Source organism: Hyperoodon ampullatus (genome assembly GCF_949752795.1).
Source record: "Hyperoodon ampullatus genome assembly, chromosome: 8".
Taxonomy (NCBI): domain Eukaryota; kingdom Metazoa; phylum Chordata; class Mammalia; order Artiodactyla; family Ziphiidae; genus Hyperoodon; species Hyperoodon ampullatus.
In genome coordinates this window covers 71928301-71949265 of record NC_136921.1, presented here as the reverse complement: position 1 = coordinate 71949265, position 20965 = coordinate 71928301, and the positions used below count along the sequence as shown (strand labels likewise).

Below are 20965 nucleotides of genomic sequence, written 5' to 3'. Positions count from 1 at the left end.
GGAATCAACGTATTTACTGGCTAATTTATAGTTGAAATGGCATAAGTGCAGTCTTGAGTCTTCCCAAACTAGAACAGATGTGGCTCTCCATAGAGTCTACTTTTTTTTTCTTAGTAGAATTTTGTATCTTTATTGTTCTTGTATTGTATGGTTTCCATGAATTTATTGGAAATTTTGTCCCTAGGTGGTTTTCTGTGTTGCTATTAAGAATAGCAACTTTTACATATACTTTGTGGTTTGTTGTTGATATATAACAAAGTTACCAATTTCATACATCATCTATAAGCTGGCTACTCTGCTTGACTCGTTTCATTTTTAGCCATTGTCAGATGATTCTTTTTGGTTTTCTAGGAATATAGCATATTATCTACAAATAATGGTAGTTTGCTTCCTTTTTCCTATTATAGCTTTCTGTTAATTTTTTTCAAATAAATGCAGTGGAGCTGAGGCAACGGTGACGGCGGCTCTGGAGGCCGCAGTCCCGGTCCTGGCTTCGGCCCCAGCCCCACCGTGGTGACGCTCACTGAGCTGCTGTTGTTCCGGGCCACTGTCTTGGGCTATTTCGTCAGCATCGACGCGCATGCTGAGGAGTGCTTCTTCGAGCAGGTCACCTCGGGCACCGAGATGGGCCTCATCTTCGAGGTGGTCGAGGGTGGCTTCCTGGACATCGACGTGGAGATTGCAGGGCCTGATAATAAAGGAATGTATAAAGGAGACCGAGAGTCCAGTGGGAAATATACCTTTGCTGCTCACATGGCTGGAACATTTTTTTGTTTTAGCAGTAGGATGTCCACCATGACTCCAAAGATAGTGATGTTCACCATTGATATTGGGGAGGCCCCCAAAGGACAAGACATGGAAACAGAAGCTCACCAGAACAAGCTAGACGAAATGATTAATAAGCTCACAGTGGCAATGACAGCTGTAAAGCATGAACAGGAATACATGGAAGTTCGGGAGAGAATACACAGGGCAATCAATGACAACACAAACAGCAGAGTGGTCCTTTGGTCCTTCTTTGAAGCTCTTGTTCTAGTTGCCATGACATTGGGACAGATCTACTACCTGAAGAGATTTTTTGAAGTCTGGAGGGTTGTTTAAAAAAGCCTTTTCCTGATGATCCCAAACTCATAATTCACTGTTTACCAAGTGTCTTGGTCATAATAATGTCATTAGTTTCAATGTTTTTATTTTCTAAACTGTACATTCACAACTTCTGTTTCTTTGTGATTAATAGATATTGGGGAAAAACACTTTTTTTAGGAAAGTTATAGTGAAAATTTGATATTTGATTGGCATGATTTCATATTTGAATTCTTCTTCCATTATACAGGTCCTTCCAGAACTCAAACACTGTAAGTGGAATATAGATGTATAGAACTTTTTATATATTCTTTCCTTTTGCTTTCATAATAAAATGCAGTTTGTTCAGGATAGTACTTTATTGACAGTACTTTACTAAAAATGACTGCATTCTTGGGATCCTTTATCCTGCAGTTCAAGTCATTAAAGATTCATTTTGTTGAGTCCTTATCAGAAACAACAATCTGAATCTTGACATTTTCTATCCAGCCTAATGGCAGAGATCTGTGACTAGAGGATACTACCAAGTTGGTACTTTTTTACTTTGTCTATCTTGTTTTTGCTTTAAAGATAAGACTTAAACCAACAACCTTTTTCCCCTTTAAAGTTTTAATTTGAACCTTAGAACTCAGTCACCTCCACTTAAAATTGTTGACACAAGCAGCTAAGAACCATTTTTTGGTTTCTGCCTAACCTTGTAAGAAGTCTCTATTAAAGCCAATTCTCGGGGTGTTGCAGTGAACAGTAGTTCTTTTTCTTTCTATGCTGGCACATCCACTTTCTCTACTCTTGGCACGTGGGAGGTATGCATTCACATAATTGGAAAAATCTGGATTTCTGATGCCAAAGGGTTAAAAGCCTCTTGGATTTCTTTGCAGTGGTATACAACCACTATTTTATTTTTGATCAGTGGCATTTTGGCCACTGTTTAATTAGCTCACTGAACATTACTGTCAGTACTAGTGTGTTTGTTTTTGTTTTTCCTGGGTCTTTCTTTTGGTGTGGGGATGATCCAGGATTACATTGTGACTGATGTATATTATTTACTTGTCCATTTTTTTTTTTGGATCTTTGCAAGAGGAAAACTACTAGTAACGAGTTTTATATAATTAACTTAAATTTGTTACAGGTTTTCATGTTCAGGATAAACAATTTTTCAACCTTGGGTGAAAATACTTGCAACAGTTTAAGGTGACTGTGTTTTACCTTAGAACAACTTTTGCATGGCAACTTGTGTGCACGTGTGTGTGAAAACACTTCAAAATTGATTTAAAAGATGTAAATTTAAAACTGGTTGTGTATCTAATCTGCCCCAGGTTTAGTAAATAAACAATTCTTTTTAAAAACAAAAACAAACAAATAAATGCGGTTAACATTAGTTTCAAATGAGGTTTAAAAATAGTTCCATGAAAGAACCCCCTTGACTTCTTATGACATTACAATCTATGCAAAAGTTCACTGTCAAGCATGAGATTGGCTGTTAGTTTGAGATAAATACATTTGTTGTATTAAGTAACATACTATCTCAAAAATTTTATCAGGAATGAATGTTGAATCTTGCAATATGTTTTTAGCAACTATTGAGGTAATATCACTATTTGTATTTAATTATGAATTTTACTAATTGCTTTCTTACAAATATCAATCCACAATTATTGATATTTGACATGAGTAGACACAATGGACATTTGGTAAAATTAGTCAGATTACATTGTATTAAGTATAACGTTAACAAGGAATAAACGTTAACTCCTCCTCATAGTAAATAATCTTAAACTTCATTTCACATTTTCTGAAATGTTCAGTGGATTCCCTGGAATTTCTATGAAGTCTCAGGTGTTAATGTTACTTGTAGTCAACTTTGGTACTCATTTCCAACTTTTGAGGAATTATTTTCTTTAACATCTCACTGTTTGCTTATTTGTTTGCTTTTATATCTAATTCCATAATGACCCAAACATGAAACTCTTAACATTTTGTTTCATAATTCAATTCTGCCTTTTATATTTTTAGGAATCCCCTTTCTTCCTGCTGCAGGACTAATTATTTGGGTTTAGTTTTCCTTTTTTGGGGTTTTGATATTAAATGTTTGTGTTACATGACTGGAGTGTTCTATAGCTGTAAAAATACTGTTAAAACATTCCATGAAGCTTTTCCTTGGTCAGGGGACTTGGTTTTCCCTTCAAGCCATCACTGTCCTAATAATTGTCAAGGTCATGGATAGGGTTAGAAGTGAGCTCAGGTTAACCTCAGTTTATATAAAAGTTCAATTTCTATTGTTGCCAATACTGAATATGAGGTACTGCTCTGTCTCTGTACTCTTTCTCATAATAATTATCTAAATTACTCTTATTTCCATTGATACTTTGTTCCTGTTCTATAGACTTTTATCTGTTATTCTTCTATCTATAATACTCTTCCACAAAATATCGGTGTGGCTAACTTCTCATTATTAATGTTTCTGATCACATCTCGCTGCCTCAGAAAAGCCTTCCTTGACAAAAACATCTAAAGTTTTTTAAGGTTCTCATCACCGACCGCTGATTCTCTACTTATTATCCTTTTATTTTCTTCATAGCACTTTATCATTTTCAACCTATCCCATTTAAATAATCAATTGTTTACTCCCACCCCTCATCCCCACCTGACACTAGAACCTGTAGACTATGAGAGTAAGGACCTTATCTAAGTTCTTCTCTGTAATACCCTCAGTTCCAAGAATATGGAGTCTTTCTTCCAAAGAATGAAAACTTTTACTGGATTTTGTATAATTCAGATTTGTTTTATTCATATGCAAAAAGGAAAGTAATGCAGTGTTATGTAACCTGGTTGCATCTCATATATTATATTGATTTCATGGCAAACTTTGGATACTGCAGTATAAAATATTAATTAAATATCTGCTTATAATTTTGCTACCACAGTCAGTGATAAATAGGAATATTTTGCATGTTTGTGCTTTACAAATTTATTTAACATGTTTCCACATCTCGTCTATGATGTACAGTAAGAAAACAATAATTAAAGGAGTTAGAAAAGTGATTGTCAAACATACAAAAGGGTATTGTTACATGATATAGAGGTCTATATGTAACACATTCAATTCAGAATATTGAAAAAGCTGGAATACCTTTAACCATATCAAAAGTTGGAATACCTTTAACCATATCAAAATTTGGATTGGATTTAGAATGCATATGCCTATATATAGATATACACATATTTAGCTTTTTATACAAAATTGATATTACCATATTTAATATATATATATATTATATTAAATACCTAAGCTCACATGGTTTTAAAAACAAAATATTAAAACACTTGCCTCATACTAAAACTTTTATTTTAAATGATGTTTAATATTATTCCTTAAACTGAATTTAAAAACTGATGTAAAATACTTTGCCTTTATGGATACAGGATGTTGACTTTAATTACATTCAAGAAGCAGTGCCTTGGGGATAAAGGCTGGAACAAACCACCAATCATGGAGTGATTGGTAAGTATAATTTATCTTCACCATTTCCCACCCTGCAACCTCCTTTGTAATCACAGAGAGAAGTAGTCCAGGATGCACAGGTTAAATACAATAGTGACAGAGAAAACACTAATAAATTTGCTCTAAGTCTTTAAGTAAAATAAAAGCACTTTTCAGAGAATATCAAAATGCTTAACGCTTGAAGATTTTGGTCAAACTACATTAGTATTAGTGACATTTTGCCATATATTATTATTGCTTGCCCCATTTTACTTTATTCGAGTTTTAAAGATTTCCATCAAAATTTCCAAACACTTTGAAATTAAATGCATAGATCTATGGAGCACTTGAAAAAGAATGGGAAAAGCCATGAAGAAAATATTTTCTGTAACTAATATTCTGAATGGGAAGTAAGTTTTATATTCTGAAATAATATATGTTCTAGCATATACTGAAGGGAATATATTGAAAGGGACCTTGTTTGAGCTACATCCTGTTAGGCAGCTGATGACCAGAGAGGTTTCTCAGACCTAAATTCTAGGATACTCAACAAGTAGAGACTATTGTTTTAGGTATTGTACTTATGTGCACTGTTGTATTTTATTATACTATTCTATTATCTCTTTAATTTTTATCAAGTAATGAAGAAGTTGTTCTTGGATGATCTTAACAAGTTGTTGCATGCAGAGTGCATCTTAAGACCAGTGGAAAAGCAAAGCAGCTTGATCAGGGTTAGAGTAATATCATTTTTTAATTTATTTGTTTGCATGTAATTTAAATCATTTGATATTTATAACATGTTTTTACCAAAGTATCCATAAGAATTTATACCGTAAAATTTTGAATAAATTTAGGACACAATGAAAGAAGACATAACAGAAAACAACTAAGTAAAATATAAATTGTTTAGCTGGGTTAAATTCATGCAGGAAAACCAATATTGCTGGAACTCAAGCTGAATTCTCACTAAGATCACCAATTCGCTTGGTGACTCTGTATAAACTGAAATCTTTCATTAACCTTAGTATTTTAGCTAAAGATAGACATCCGTGGTTCTCAAACTTTAGCCTGCACTAAAATCATTAGGATTTATAAACACAGATTTCTCTTTCAGTAAGTCTGGGGTTGTGCCAGAGAATTTGCATTTCTAACAAGTTCCCAGATGTTGTTTATGCTGCTGGTCTAGGGACTGAACTTTGAGAAGAACTGATATATAAGATATCATACACACACACACACACACACACACACACACGTGCAGCATGACAAGTTTTTTCCAGGAATCAGATTTTTCTATTATGAATCTAATTTTAAACCTAATTGTTTTTGATTTGACATCTTTAGTGTTGTGCATACTTTTCTTATTTTGAGATATAAAGGAATGCACCACCATGTATTACTCAAACTTCTAAGGATAATAGCATAAATACTACTAACTTAGTAGCATTGGATGGCTTCATAAAATTAGTAAATTTATCCAAGCCAAAAAAAAAAAAGACTCTGTTAATTTTTCCATATTAATATATTATTATCTGAATATAACCTTGGTTTAAATCAATGAAGGAATCTAAACAGGCAGTGCCATTGCTTCACTTGTTGTGAAAGAAATATCATTTTAGGACTACTTTCTTTGTGCTGTTAAGTCTGGCTAGCACCTTAAAGGCATTGACTTATTTAATCATTCTAAAAGCCTATTATGGCCTTAGAAAGTGTCATACAGAGTGAAGTAAGTCAGAAAGAGAAAAGCAAATATCGTATAATATCACATATACGTGGAATTTAGAAAAATGGTATAGATCAGTGGTCCCCAACATTTTTGGCACCAGGGACAGGTTTTGTGGAAGACAATTTTTCCACGGACTGGGCGGGGGTGGAGGCATGGTTCAGGTGGTAATGCAAGTGATGGGGAGCGGAAGATGAAGCTTCCCTCGCTGGACTGCTGCTCACCTCCTGCTGTGCGGCCTGGTTCATAACCAGTCCGCGGCCTGGGGGTTGGGGACACCTGGTATAGAAGATCTTAGTTGCAAAGCAGAAATAGAGACACAGACGTAGAGAACAAATGTATGGATACCAAAGGGGGGTGGTGGTGGCAGGAATTGGGAGACTGGGATTGACACATATGCATTATTGATACTATGTATAAAATGGACAGCTGATGGGAACATGCTGTATAGCACAGGGTACTCATCTAGTGCCTTTTGGTAACCTAAATGGGCGGGATCCAAAAGGGAGAGGATATCTGTATGTGTATGGCTGATTCATTTTGTTGTGCAGTGGAGGCTAACCCAACATTATAAAGTGACCATATTCCAATAAAAATTAATTTAAAAAAGTAAAAACCTATTATGTGGATTAAAATACTACTATTTAAAGAAATGTAAGATAAACTTTAAAACACTACAAAACTTGCCCATTGCCAGTCTTCTAGCTAGTAGTAAATCTATCATCTAATTCAGACAGTTTAAGCCCAGAGATCACACTCTGGTCTGTTGCAAAATTTAATGACAATGAATGTAAATGAATGAGGCAAAATTTAATGACAATGAATATAAATGAATGAGAGACCTGAAAATCCTAAGTTAGAACATATAAGTCTATATGTAGGTATAGTTAATCTTTTTTAATCAATTGATGGCTTGCTGTATCTTTCATGATTAAGTTTGTCTGAAAGTAACTGAAGAAAAAAAATTTAAATTTGACTTAGTAAGATAGAAGTTATTTTTTCCATATTCAGAGAGTCAAGGGAGAAAATACTAGAGATGGAAAGATGCTACATGCTGTCAAAGAATAAGCCTTCTTATCTCTTATGCCTTTGCCATGTTTGGCTTCCATTCCCAATGTCATCTAATGGTCCTGTGTAGTTGAGAGACTTGGCCGTATTTTAAAAATCATGGCCAAATGTAAGTAAGAAATAAAGACACATGACCTTCCATTAAAGACACTTCTCAGTTGATGTACAAAGCATTTCTTGTTATAGCCTAGTGCTATAGGACCACATAAGATTGCAAAGAAAGCTAGTGATGTAGTCTTTTCTCAGAGTAGCCATGTGGTTACTAAAAAAATTGGCTTTCTATTACTGTGGAAGAAGAAAGGAATGGATATTGGAAGAAAATTGTAAATTTCTGCCAAATTTGTTGATCAACTATCAATGAGTTAATCAGTCATACAATTAGTTATTAGCTAGGCATGGCTGGCTTTCCAACTTTATCTCAGAAAATTTTACATTTTGACAGAGATAATATTACATATTAATCAAATCATTTCCTCTTTCTGGGCACACAGATGACTACATTGTCCACTCCTCCTTTAAGTTAGATTGTGTATGTATGATTCAGCAATGGCCAATGGAATATGGATACACGTGATGTAGGAAATTCAGGCCTGGACTTGAAAACTATATAGCACAATTTCGATACTCTCCTTACCCTGATACAACAATTGGGACACTATTTTTCTAGATCCTCTAGCTTCAGGTTTTAAAGGGTTACCTGATCCACATCAAATTTTATGTGAGATATGTCCTTATTATCTTAAGTCCATAGAGTTGAGACCTATTTACTACTATAACATAGTCTACTACTACAAGTATTGTTTAAGTAGAATTAATATCTTGTGTAAATGTTATTTATTACACCAAAAATCTCTTTATTGAGCTAGTTCTCTATACCAGGTACCTCACCTCTATATTAGCATTGTGATGTCATTGACCATCTTGATAAGAAGAGTTTTGATCAATTAGGGAGCATGGAAGCCATATCAGAGTAAATGTATGAGAAAGGTGGGAAATAGTGACATTTCTCATCAACTGAGACTTTTGCTGAGAGTGTGGGTAGAGAAATAGGGTGAAAACAAACAACAAAAAACTAGATTGAAGTCAATGAAAGTTTTTTTATATAATTTTTTTTATTTTGAATAATTTTAAATTTACAGACAAGTTGCAAACATAGTGCAGAGTTTTCTACATATCTTCAATTCAGTTCCCCCATTTTTACCAGTTTACATTACCATGGCACATTTGTGAAAACTAAGAGAATGACATTTTTACATTACTATTAATTACCATTCAGACTTTATTTGTATTTCACCAGTTTTTCTGTTAAGGTCCTCTTTCTGTTGCAAGATCCAATCCAGAGTACCACAGATAGCTTTCACAAAGTTAGATGATATCATTAATATTGATATGACGAGGAAAGCAATGAATATATAAATAGTCCAAAAACAAAGTACTAGAGATAAAAATTAGAATATCTGAAGTTACATATCATATAAGCTTCCACCTAAAGAAATTAGAACAATAGCAAATTAAACCCCAAAACAGGTAGAAGTAAGGCAATAACAAACAACAGAAATAGAACACAGGAAATGCAGAGAAAATTAATGAAAATAAAAGCTGCTTCTTCGAGAAGGTAAATGAAACTAATCAACTGCTTGCTAAGATAATCAAACATAAACAGAATAAACAATTTACCACTAACAGGAAAAGGCAACAGGACATCACTACAGATCCTAAAGATAGTAAAAGGATAATAAAATAATGTCAAAAACTTTATAACAATAAATTTTAAAAGTTAGACAAACGGGCAAATTTCTTAAGTGACTCCAACTACTAAAGCTTATTCAAGAAGATGTAGATAACCAGAATAGTTCTACCTCTATTTAGGAAATTGAGTTTATAGTTAACTTTCTTACAAAAATATGTTTAGACCAAGAGGTCTTTACTGGTGAATTTTACAAAACTTTAAGGGAAGAAATAATAAAGAATCCCCACAATCTCTTCCAGAAAAAAGAAGGAACATTTTCCAACCATTGTAGAAGACCAATATTATTCTGTTATCAGAATCAAAGACATTACTCAAAAGTAAAACTACTGATCAAAATCCGTCATGAATGCAGATGCAAAAATCCATAAGCAGACATTTGAAAACATGTACAGTAATATACAAAAATAAAGTAGATTAACAAGTGAGATTTATCACAAGAATGAAAAGTTGATTTGACACTTGAAAATTTATCAATTTAATCCAAGTTATATTAAAAGACTAAAATAGAAAGTTAATAAAATCATTTAACTAGATGCAAAAAGTCATTTGACAAAATTCAACATAATACAAAATTAGAAGGCAACTCAACTCCTTCAAAGTTATAAAGGATATCTATAAAAAACCTAAACCTAACATTGTAACTAATGGTAAAATATCAGATGATTTCCTCCTAATATCAGAAACAAGGTGCAGATTTCTTTTCATCCCACTTCTATACAATGTGTCCTAGCCACTGGAATAAGATAAGAAAAATAAATAATAATGCTTGTTACTCAATATTCAGAATAACAAATCATTGAACTTATACTTCATTAAAGAAGATATAACGGTGACTAATGAGCACATGAATGTTTTTCAATATCATTTATTATTAAGAAATGCAAACTAAAACCACAATGAGATATCATTAGTATATAGTTGAATGTCTAAAATTAAAGACCAAAAATACTAAGTATTTAAAAATGTCAAACAAATTGAACCCACATATATTGTTGGTAAGAGTGCAAAATAATATAGAATCTTTGATAATTAGTATAGGTAAAAATATCATATGTTATATAGGTAAAAATATTAATTTAATCAATTTACAATCCAGGATCCAATTTTTAAATATTTCTCCAGGAGAAACGAAAACACATTCTCACAAAAATACTATTACTCTAATGTTCCTAACAGCTTCATTCATAATAGCAAAAAACTAGAAAAATCCCAAGTCTGAATTAAATTAGATAAACAAATTGTGGTACATGCATACAATGAAATACTACTCAGCAATTAAAATAAAGGACTGCTGATATAAGCAAACTCATGAATGGATCTTAACAGAATTATGCTAAATGAAAGAATCCAGATACAAAAGCATACTTGCTGTGAGTCCTTTGAAGGGTAGTAGAATATGCCATCCTAAATAATGACTGTAGAAATTCAGGACATGCCATTCAAAATATGCCACTTCAATATATTGTTTATTTTGAGCTGTAACCACTTGAAAAGCAGCAAATGCAGGAAGAGGCTTTCTTTGACCTCCCCTTATCTGCCTAAATTCAGATCCTCCAAAAGGAACTCAACTGTCAATAAATCCATTTCTTGGGAATTTCATTAAACCACAGAAGATTGACTCTTATCAAAGGAGAGTCTAGACATTGACATCACACTCAGACAAACTTTGTGATTAACTACCAAATCTTCCATCTGTTCTTCTAAAGGCCCATTCATCTGTCCTAAAAATTATTTACTTTCCCCTAAGAGACTTGCATTCCTCCTCGCATGTCCCTGTTAAAATGGTAATTAAGTCTGAATTCTAAAGTCACCTCTCTGAGTTACTCATTTTTTCCCTGGTTATCTCTCATGCATATATAAGGTATATATGTTATTAAGTTTTGGATTTTCTCTTTTTAATCTGTGTTTTATTACAGGAATCTCAGCTAAGAACTCAGAAGAACAGAGGGAAAATTATTTTTCATCCCCTACGCCTTTCATATGCATTTTTAGAAAATGCAAATCTACTGTGATAGTAAGCAAATCAGAATTTGTCAGAAGCCATGGAGTAGGAAAAGGTTAATGACTGCAGTGGTGCAAGAGGAAAGTTTATGGAATGATGCAAATGCTTTATGTCTTCACTGTAATGGTAGTAGTTACACTCATTTAAGTTGATATTTTTTAATTGGCAAATCACCCTGTTTCAGTAAAGAGGTGTCAGGGAGCTGGGTCTAAGAACGAGAACTTCAGGGAAATGTGCAGGTTTTTTGATGTTGGTTTAAAAGCTGAGGTAGCTGAAAGGAATTGAGATGTTAAAAATTTAGGAGTCCTTGTTATGTAGTGTCAAAGAGATAATAATGGAGATTGTGATTCTTTATTTAGGCCAAGTACCAACTAAAAGTAAAATTCTAGGTAACCAGGGAGCACTGCCATAAAAAATTTTAAATGAATAAAGAATGTTGACATTGTGCTTTCATAGAGTTACTTGGGATGGCATTGGATAGCTCAAAGAGAGAGAAGAAGAATCTCAAATATAAAAGTTCTTATTTCAAAGCAGAGAATGAAATGTCCATGCTGAAAGACTTTCTCTTTGAACAGTTTTAGGGTTATTGCTGTAAACCAAAATCAGAGATTGCTTCCACTATATACAAAAATATAATGTACCAAAATGTCTGGATATGAAATTAATATACAAATTCAATAGCTTTCCTATTTTAAAAATTTAATAACTATATTAAAAGAATTAGGCTCCTGAAAGACTAAACACTTGTTTGACTCAGTTCCTGATTCTCATTTCTTTAGATTATGAGTCTGCCTGAATATCAGGACAAACTTCCAGCTTTGTAGACTGCTGGATTTTTAATGATAATGATGACTTTTCTAGGAAGTCTTTAACAGTTGATTATTGCCTAAATCAATATGACAATGAATAAAAGGCCATTTTTAACGGTTGGGTTAAAAATTAAAGGATGACCAAACCACACAGAAAGTGCATAGACTCACCACAAGTAAATCCACCAAGTTGACTCTAACACCAATTTAACTACATGCTTTCAAAATAAGAAAAACTGAATGCATAAGAGAACATATTTGTATAAGCTATTGATGCTTCTTTCAAACAATAACATTAGAAAGTTCTTTAAAGCATAGAAGGGTCTTAAGTATCAGAACAACTTTTTCTTTTTAGTTTTGCTATCCTGAGCTTTTGTGACCCTTTATATTCGTTTCCTATGTTCCAAATGGCCTAGCCTGCCCTTTTCCTCTATCTCACTTACATGGCCAGGTCTTTTACAATAGGAATGGTTAGCATCAGAAGAAAAATCTATTCACCAAAGATAATTGAAAATCCCTCAGTGTTCTCCATCTTGTTACCCTTCAGCCTTTCTTTTCTATAGCCATTATTTTAGAAGGTAAGTTCTGTCCAAGGACGAGCTTCTCAAGTTTGATTCTCCCTTTAACCAGTGATCCTCCACTATTATGAACTACAATAGAGGTCAAATTACAGATGAAAATCTTTCACTTCACACATACAGTGCTCTCCATGAGGGGAAATATTATTAGAATTTATAGGAAATGTGGGAGAAAAAACCAAAACTCTCCAACCCTACTTTCTGTTGCCATAGGTACAGATATGCAGTATGTACATACACATATGTACATATACTATATATATAAATTTTTATATAAACTTATAATTCACTTTGTTATATTTAGCAATCAGATAAATGTAATTCCTAATATTCCAAAAATAAATTCACTTATAAGAAAATTCCAGGATATTATGACTTCAAGTTAAAGTGTTTCAATGATATTTGCTCAAAAAAAAAGTACCTCCATTTAGTCTTTTTAATGTGGGAGAAATTAGGAAATTAGGAAATAATATTAACTTCCTGGGTAAGTGTAAGTGACTTTTCTGGAACTAACTTAACCTCCATATAAGCAGAAAGGTTTTTAAGCAGCTTCCCATATTCTTAGGGTGTTCAGTGACAGGAAAACTGTTGGTAGATGATTAATGCATTAGCAAATATATATTATTTGTATACATCCACTACTATCCTTATTCCAGGGTAGATGCACAATCGGGCAAGATAAGTTTATTGTTCTTACACAGTTATGACAGAGATCAGGAGAAAATGCTACAGCACATGGAGTAATTATGAAACAGTAAAGAGCAAATTAAATTCAGAGAAGAGGTATTAGTGAGAACTGAAGAAGTGGATAAGATTTCATTGACAAAGTTGCCAGTAATAAAAGGAAGAAGGCATGGAGCTAGAAGGAGAAATGATATTTAAGGAGCACAGACTATGTACAATGCAGTATTCTTGGGCACAATCACAGTGCCTGAGCTGGGCCTAGAAGCATGAAATGAAAGAGAAAGGGCATTCCAAGAAAAAGAAATAGCAACTGTTAAGAAAAAGGAGTTGGCCAAAGATGGTAAATCAAGGGAAAAAAGTAATATCTGCCTTCCAGAAAAAAGGCTATACTGAGAAAGAATGAGATCACAAAATAAAATCTAGATAAACTCAGGGACAGAACAAGCTACATAATTTGCTATACTATACATAATTTCCAATACATAATGAAAATGGTGGGACTTCAAAAATTTTTAAGAATCTTGGGATAGTGATAGCAGTGTCTTAGGCAAGAGTAAGGCCTTTCTACGTACATGGCCCTGAGTGCAGCATAGGCCACAGGCCCATGAAGCCAGCTCTGCTGAAGGACATTATAAAGGAACCTGAGATTTAGGTATAAAAGCTTGATAACTGATGAGCAATAGGGGAAACCAGGCTCCTAAGCCAAGGAATGACTTGAAATTAGTTATTTAGGAAGATTTTACTGGCAGCAGCATATAGACTAAATTGAGAAGACCTCAGCCTGGAGACATGAAGGAGAGTTCACAATTCAGAGTTCAGAGAACATTGTAATCATCATAGCCTGAGGGAGAGGCTTGTACCAGCCTGGTGGAGATGGAAATGAAGAAGAAAGAAAAATCTGACATATATAGCATGATGACAGATTTTTACCCCCCAAAAGTAACAAACATGGTAATAAATTTTTGCTTCATTTTGGCTTTAACTGGAAGACTGAGAAAATGATCATAACACATACAAAATGACCACACTGTGAAATGACACACGCCTTAGGAGTGAAGTCAATGAGACTACACAGAGAGCTGTCATCTGAGGTAACAGGTAGCTATCTAGGTTAGAATTCAACTCAATGTAAATGTCCTGAACATTTAAACTTTCAATGGTGGAAAAGGCTAATTTAGAAAATGATAATTTCCCTGATTCTATAAGGGTTCAAATTTTTGGCCATAGTATTAGTTTCCTATTGCTGCTCTAACGAATTACTACAAACTTAGTGGCTTAACCAGACACTGTTGGTAAGGCTGCATTCTTTCTGGAGACTCTAAGAGCAGAATCTGTTTCCTTGCCTTTTCCAGTTTCTAGAGGCCCCTTACATTCCCTAGGCTATGTCCTTCTTCCATCTTCAGTATCAGTTGGGTAGCACTTTTAAATCTCTCTCTCTCTCTCTCTCTCTCTCTCTCTCTCTGCCTCACTCCAGCTCACACACACACACCACTCCCCTTCCCCCAGATATGCACACCTCTATCTTGGTCTTTTCTGACTTTCTTACCTCTCTTTTATCAAGATTCTTGTGATTACATTGGGACCACCTGATAATCTACCCATCTCAAGATCCTTAATTTAATCACATCTGCAATGTCCATTTTATCCCATAAGGTAACGTATTCAAAGGTTCTGGAGATTAGGAAGTGAACATTTTATTTTTTCAGGGGAGGGAGCATTATTCTATCTACCACAACCACTGTTAGGAATTGTCATTTGTTGAGAGTTTGGGCTAATTTTCATCTAGTTTTATTCAGCTCTAAGATCCTTAGGTTCTAAGAGACTTGGGGTTTTTTGTTTGTTGTTTTTTTGTTTGTTTTTGTTTTTTGACAGGAAAGTAGGATTCATTGGTGGGCATGAGTAAGGAGGGGACAGCACCAAGGCTCTCATGAGTGCAGGGCCTGTCATTTGTCCAGGGGACCACAATTAGTGATATATTTGACCCCACAGGTATCTGGGATGAACCACTCTTCTGCCACCATGTTTTCAAATTCATCCACATTGAACTTAGTAAATCCCCACTTCTTGGAGATGTGCATCTTCTGGCGGCCAGGGAACTTGAACTTGGCCTTACAGAGGGCCTCAGTCACATGCTCTTTGTTCTGCAGCTTGGTGCCAATGGGCATTATGACTTGGCCAACGTGGACTCTGGCCACTGTGCCCTGGGGATTTCCAAAGGCACCACACATACCTACCTGGAGCCTAGATTGAGGACAGCATGCCAGTCATGAATGCCCACTGGAAAGGGCTGTCTCCAAGGTCCGTTAATGCATCCTGTACAGGCAACAGGCTGCACACACTACCGAGGAGGTTGCTGTTTGCAGCCATTGCATGCTGGGCCCCCCACGGGGAAAAGACCATGGTTGGCTTAATTGGTTGCAACTAAGAAACTTGTTTTGTTATAAAGAAAGTAGGAAAATGAGACTGGAGCATAAACCAGAGAAGGAGATAAAGGTTGGATTTAACCAAATTTAAGCCCTTACTTTGGATCAATTTCCCAATCGTAAAATGAGATGAGCAGAGGGCACAATTTTGGGAGTTAAATGCAGTGAGGATAGTGAGAGGAGAAAAAGTGGTCAGTAATATGGAAAAAAAAATAATGATACATAAATTTATGGGATACATTTTTGGTAATTGACCTAATGTCTTATCCCAGAGAACATTTAATTGATAGCTTAAGATGAGGGATTGGAAGATTTGATATTTCAGCTTGCTAGGATTTTCAAAACGATGCTACCAACTGGTTCAGCAAAGAAGCAAATCATAATTCAAAAATATCATTCACTAGGTGGAGAAGTGGATAAACATATCAAGACATATTTTATGAAACTCAATAGAAATTTGTAAGGAATAGTTTGATTAACATGGTTATATTGTGAGAACAGCAAAGAAGATAGGGAAATTGAAAAAAAACAATGAAATAGATAGAATTTTATAAAATATTTCTGGCCCTGAGATTTTTATGCTAAACTACTTACCCTTCAAATGAAAAAATGTTGTATGAAGGGTGAGGTGGGTAAGGATCATTAAACTCTAAATTATTTTGCACAGTTTGATTATGTATATTACAACTGCCAGGAAAGTAGGCAAAATAAGAGAAAAATCAAAGGTCCTAGATGTCCTTTTAGTGGAGCACTTAGTGTTATCTACTGAGTTCTCTGGGTATTCTATGATTCTACAGAGATGTGCACATTAGATCACCTTTCTGTTGACTAGGTTAATTTATAGCTCGATGGGACTATCTCTACAAATTAAGATGTAGAAAACTGATAGTAACCCAAGTAATTTTTGTCCATAGAAATGCCAATAAATTTTGTTCAGTAGAGATACAATTGATTTCTACCTTGTAGAAATTATGACTTGAAATAATATATTTAATAGAACCTTAAAATGTTAATGTGTTAAATTTTTAGCAAATTCTTTTAAGAATTTATGATTATACATATGTATGGATATATGTATGTACAATATATTATATATAATATATATTATATTAGTATGTATTATGTGTGGGAATATATAATAGAGACATCTTGAAAATCTTTGAATTGCCTTTAAGAGTTTAGTAGTTCCTTTATTAATTAGAGTTTATTTTTGTTATGTTAATTTTATATTCATACGAAAATTGTGGTTTTATCTTTTTGAACATTTATACTTTAACACAAAACTTGCTTGATAAAATATTCTGATTTTAGGTATGTATTAATTATTACAATACAGATGGATAAAAAGATCATTTTGGGGAATTCAGTTTATAAAATCTGAATTTAAGCAAACACTTGAAGATAGAAAAGAGCTTGCTTTTTTGTAGAATCATGTTTTCCAACATGAATGTATCGTCATCAGAATGTATAGACATCCAGGATTATAAACTGATTTACAAGGTAACTTGTTCATTATGGTATTAATTTGAGGATTCCCTAGGATATATCAGTTGGAAAGATTGTTGTATACTGTCTTAATTTTCAGAAAGCCAATATTTCTTAGAGAAAGATATTTCAGATTTTTAAATATATCCCAGAAAAGAAGCAGCATATTCTAAAAATCAATGCTTTCTTTTTTCTTTTTTGTAAGGAGAGAGGTTAAGATAGACCTAGGTATCAATTGTAACTCCACTGTCCCCCATTGACTTTAATCAGAACATTTTGTTTTGGTCAAAGTACATTTCTTGCCTCAAACTTGATTCTCAGATGTGTGCAATCAAAATAAAAGCAAAAAGTACAAAGTAGATATTTAATTTTTTATCTTTCTTTGAGTTAACTATATACTCAATGAAAATGTTGATCTTATATTTTCATGACACTTTTGTGTTACACAATATGCATATAAAATTCCTTTAGAAAAACTAGAAATTCTTGCATCTCCTCTCAATCATATGATTTATATAATTTTGAGAACACAGCAGCCCTGCAGCAAAACATTCAATGAATTATTAAAAAGTTCTGAGAACTGCTTTATGGGTATAAAGAGCTAAATAAGGATCGTCTAATTCTACCAGTTATTAACATATAAATTCAAAAAAAAGGAAAAAGTCCACACACAGGTATTTTGTCCAAAATTAATGTTTCCTACTTTTAAGAAGGTCATAAGAGCAAAAATGACATAAACTTTGGATCCACTTCACTTCACACATTTATTTATTCATCAATATTTCCATAAGTAAATTTGTTAACCTAAGTGTAAATGTTTCAAAGAGGAAAAAAATTCAGAATAAATCAAGGAAAAATACAGGAAATTAAAAGGAATAATAAATATGTGAATACACATAATCACTAGAATGAAAGCTCAGATAAAACAGTACATACTTTAGGGCATCATTCATTATCACACATACACATAAATGTATACACAGCAGTGACACATTTGGGAAAGAAGATGAACAAATTGAAGAGTTCATAAGAAAGATTTGAGGAAAGGTTTGGAAAATGAGGAAAGGTTAACAGAAGAAGTCATGTTCAGTCAAATGAACATACCAAAAGGAAATATGATAGTTATTTACAAATATATATATAATGAAATGATAAAAAACAAGACAAAGACAGAATAGAAAATATGAACTAGGAAAGACACGCAAAACTTAAGAAAATCTCTAAACAATGAAGGATGTAAACCTAAAGAATATGTAACTCTTATGGTAATAGTGTCTGTCATTATTGAAAAGCCAATATTGAGGTTAGATGCTTATTAAGGAAGGCTCATAAATAATTAAGTTAACCCTGCCTTACTACAAAGGAGAACAGACATAAACCAAGACCTTCCTTCCAAAGTTGAAATCTAATTTTACTTTCTCTTTCTCTTGTTGAGATTGGGCTGCCTTCTAACTCATATTTGAAAAATATTTGAGTTTTTCACATAAAAATAGAATGAAGTACAAAATGAAGTGAAAATAAAGACTACATTGAAGGCAGGATTAGCTTGTCCAAGCATGATGGAAAATGAATTGTGGTTTTTTTACTGGTCCAAAAGCTAAACATCAATTATTTAGTCAATATAAATGTATTGCTTTAATATGCCAGGCACTGTACTAGGTACTAATACAAATCCATTGCAAGCAGAATCCCAATATGTCTTTCTCTTCTTCAAGATCATGGGTGTCTTATATATATATCTTATATGACTACTAACCATCTCTCAAATAATATGTTGTTGGTTGCAAGGAAACCCTTCTCTCTCTATAATGGGAAAGAACATCAAATCAGAAGGCACTTCTTCCAATCAATAGAATCACCTTTAGAATGGAGAAAAATTCATTAAACTTTTTAGCAAAACCATGAGATTATAATTAGCTTGTTAATGGTAGAGAAAAAAGTTTAATAATTGTGTTTCACTAATTCAGAATTCATTATTTGACCAGAGGCTGACAGGAATGTTATTTTTGCATTGATTAATTTATTTCTTTTTATAGAAGTAAATTAATAATGTAAATAAGATTACAAGAGGATCCTTCAAAATACTTAGTAGAACAAACTTTCTAAGCACCCTCAAGTACTTTAGAAGGAACCATTTCCACACAATTGATATGTTAATTACAAACCATTAAATCAAGTCAAGGATGTGTATTGGATAACACTTTGTTAGTTTAATGTGAGTTAATGTAGGTACTTGAAATAATGGAACTCTATTCCTTTATGAAATAATATATTTTCAGACTTTTTTTCTTTAATTAAAACTAAGCTTCCTCCAATTAGTACAGATTAATGATATTTTACAGGAGTCAATATTTAGGAACCAAGAGGTATTACTGACTCTTCTATAACATAGTTGTAGTCAGAGAAGAGGGAAAGATTGGGAAAGTAATCTTAGAGTTGATGTCTTCCAATTGAAATAGTACTTTCACACATAATAATACGACAGATATGACAAATTTGGCTATGATCCAGATCAAAATCATTAACAATTTGAAATATATACATATATTCCTAGCAAATAAAGAGGAAAGAATATCTGTGCTAGCCAACATAGAAAGAAAGCATATTTTAATATATAAAGAGGTTGTCTAAGGAAAAGTCAGTCTCATGTATCAATATATGTATGAATATACCTTCCTCCTCTCTAACCCACATATATTGACAAAGCAGTATTAAAATAAGAACAAGGTAGGAACCTAGCTAATTTACACATCATTAGAACCCATTTTTACCGGGGAGGTGGGTGGAGACTGGCGGGATAGGATAGTGTTGATTTGAGAAAAAAACGAGACAGTGCTTTTCATCAGTATTACTAATTTATTGACCATCATAAAAATATATGGCACACTAAAAGTTATGAACTTGACTTCTTGAGGGATATTTATGGAAGGGGAATGACCAATGTTTTCCTTTAAAATAATCCAAGAAATATACTCACTACACTTTAGTATATTTGACAGATGACTTAATATAGTCTTTAAAAATATATTTTGATATGTGAAAGTTTCAAACATCTCAGAAGCATAGAGAAGAGTAAATGAATCTGCTTTTACCCATCACCAGATTCAACCCTTATCAAGATTTTGCTGACTTGATTATCTAACCTCTTCTCCAGCTCTGGCTTTCTTGCTCTTACTTTTCTCTTTCCTGAGGTATGTAAAGCAAATCCCAGAGATTATCTTTCACCCAAACATCTTTTGGTAAGCATCTCTAAAAAAGTATATGGACAGTTTATCACAAACAATAGTACAAAATGATTTCCATTTATGGTTCTAATTTGCTCCCCCATGTCTTTGCTCGTGACCCAAGTGGACTATAGATTGCTCTAGGCCAGTGACCTCTTTCCATTAAGAACATGGTCAGTGATATAATGTTGGCAAAATTTACTTTTTTTTTTTTTGTAGGAATGGGTTGTGATCTAAATGTTGTGTTCAAAACCTTTTCAGTTTTCATACTGCCTGAGTTTTTAAACACTTTAAAATGTTTTCTACTTAAGAGAAAATGGGAAAAAGTATTTAAGAGAGAAACATGTTTTACCACATTCTTGGTACCGTTCTGACTTCAATGGAGAAGGAATAATATAATCAAAAGTTGGCCATATTCACAATTGCTTTAACTCCATCAAGATATGAAAGGTTTATCATGCTAATTTTTTATCATTTTTCCTTCTCTTCCATCATTTAAATTGATGCAACAAGAGAGGAAGTTTTAAAATCATATTTTCAACTCATCACCAAATTTAATTTTGTAAGTCTTCTTTATTGGCTCTTCAGATAAATAAAAGCTAAAATAGCAACTGTACCTTTAAATGATTCTCTCTACATATTGTTCTCTCTAAAT

The 20965-nt window shown here is 33.3% G+C and overlaps 1 protein-coding gene across 1 annotated transcript; it reads left to right on the top strand.

The window, feature by feature from the left end:
* Nucleotides 1–753: 753 nt before the first annotated feature.
* LOC307057288 (transmembrane emp24 domain-containing protein 2-like) lies at nt 754–1101 on the top strand (the record flags this gene model as incomplete). The annotated part of the gene is made up of 1 exon (XM_079710424.1): nt 754–1101. One exon carries the CDS (start codon nt 754–756, stop codon nt 1099–1101), a length of 348 nt encoding a protein of 115 aa, XP_079566550.1.
* Between the last annotated feature and the right edge of the window lie 19864 nt (nt 1102–20965).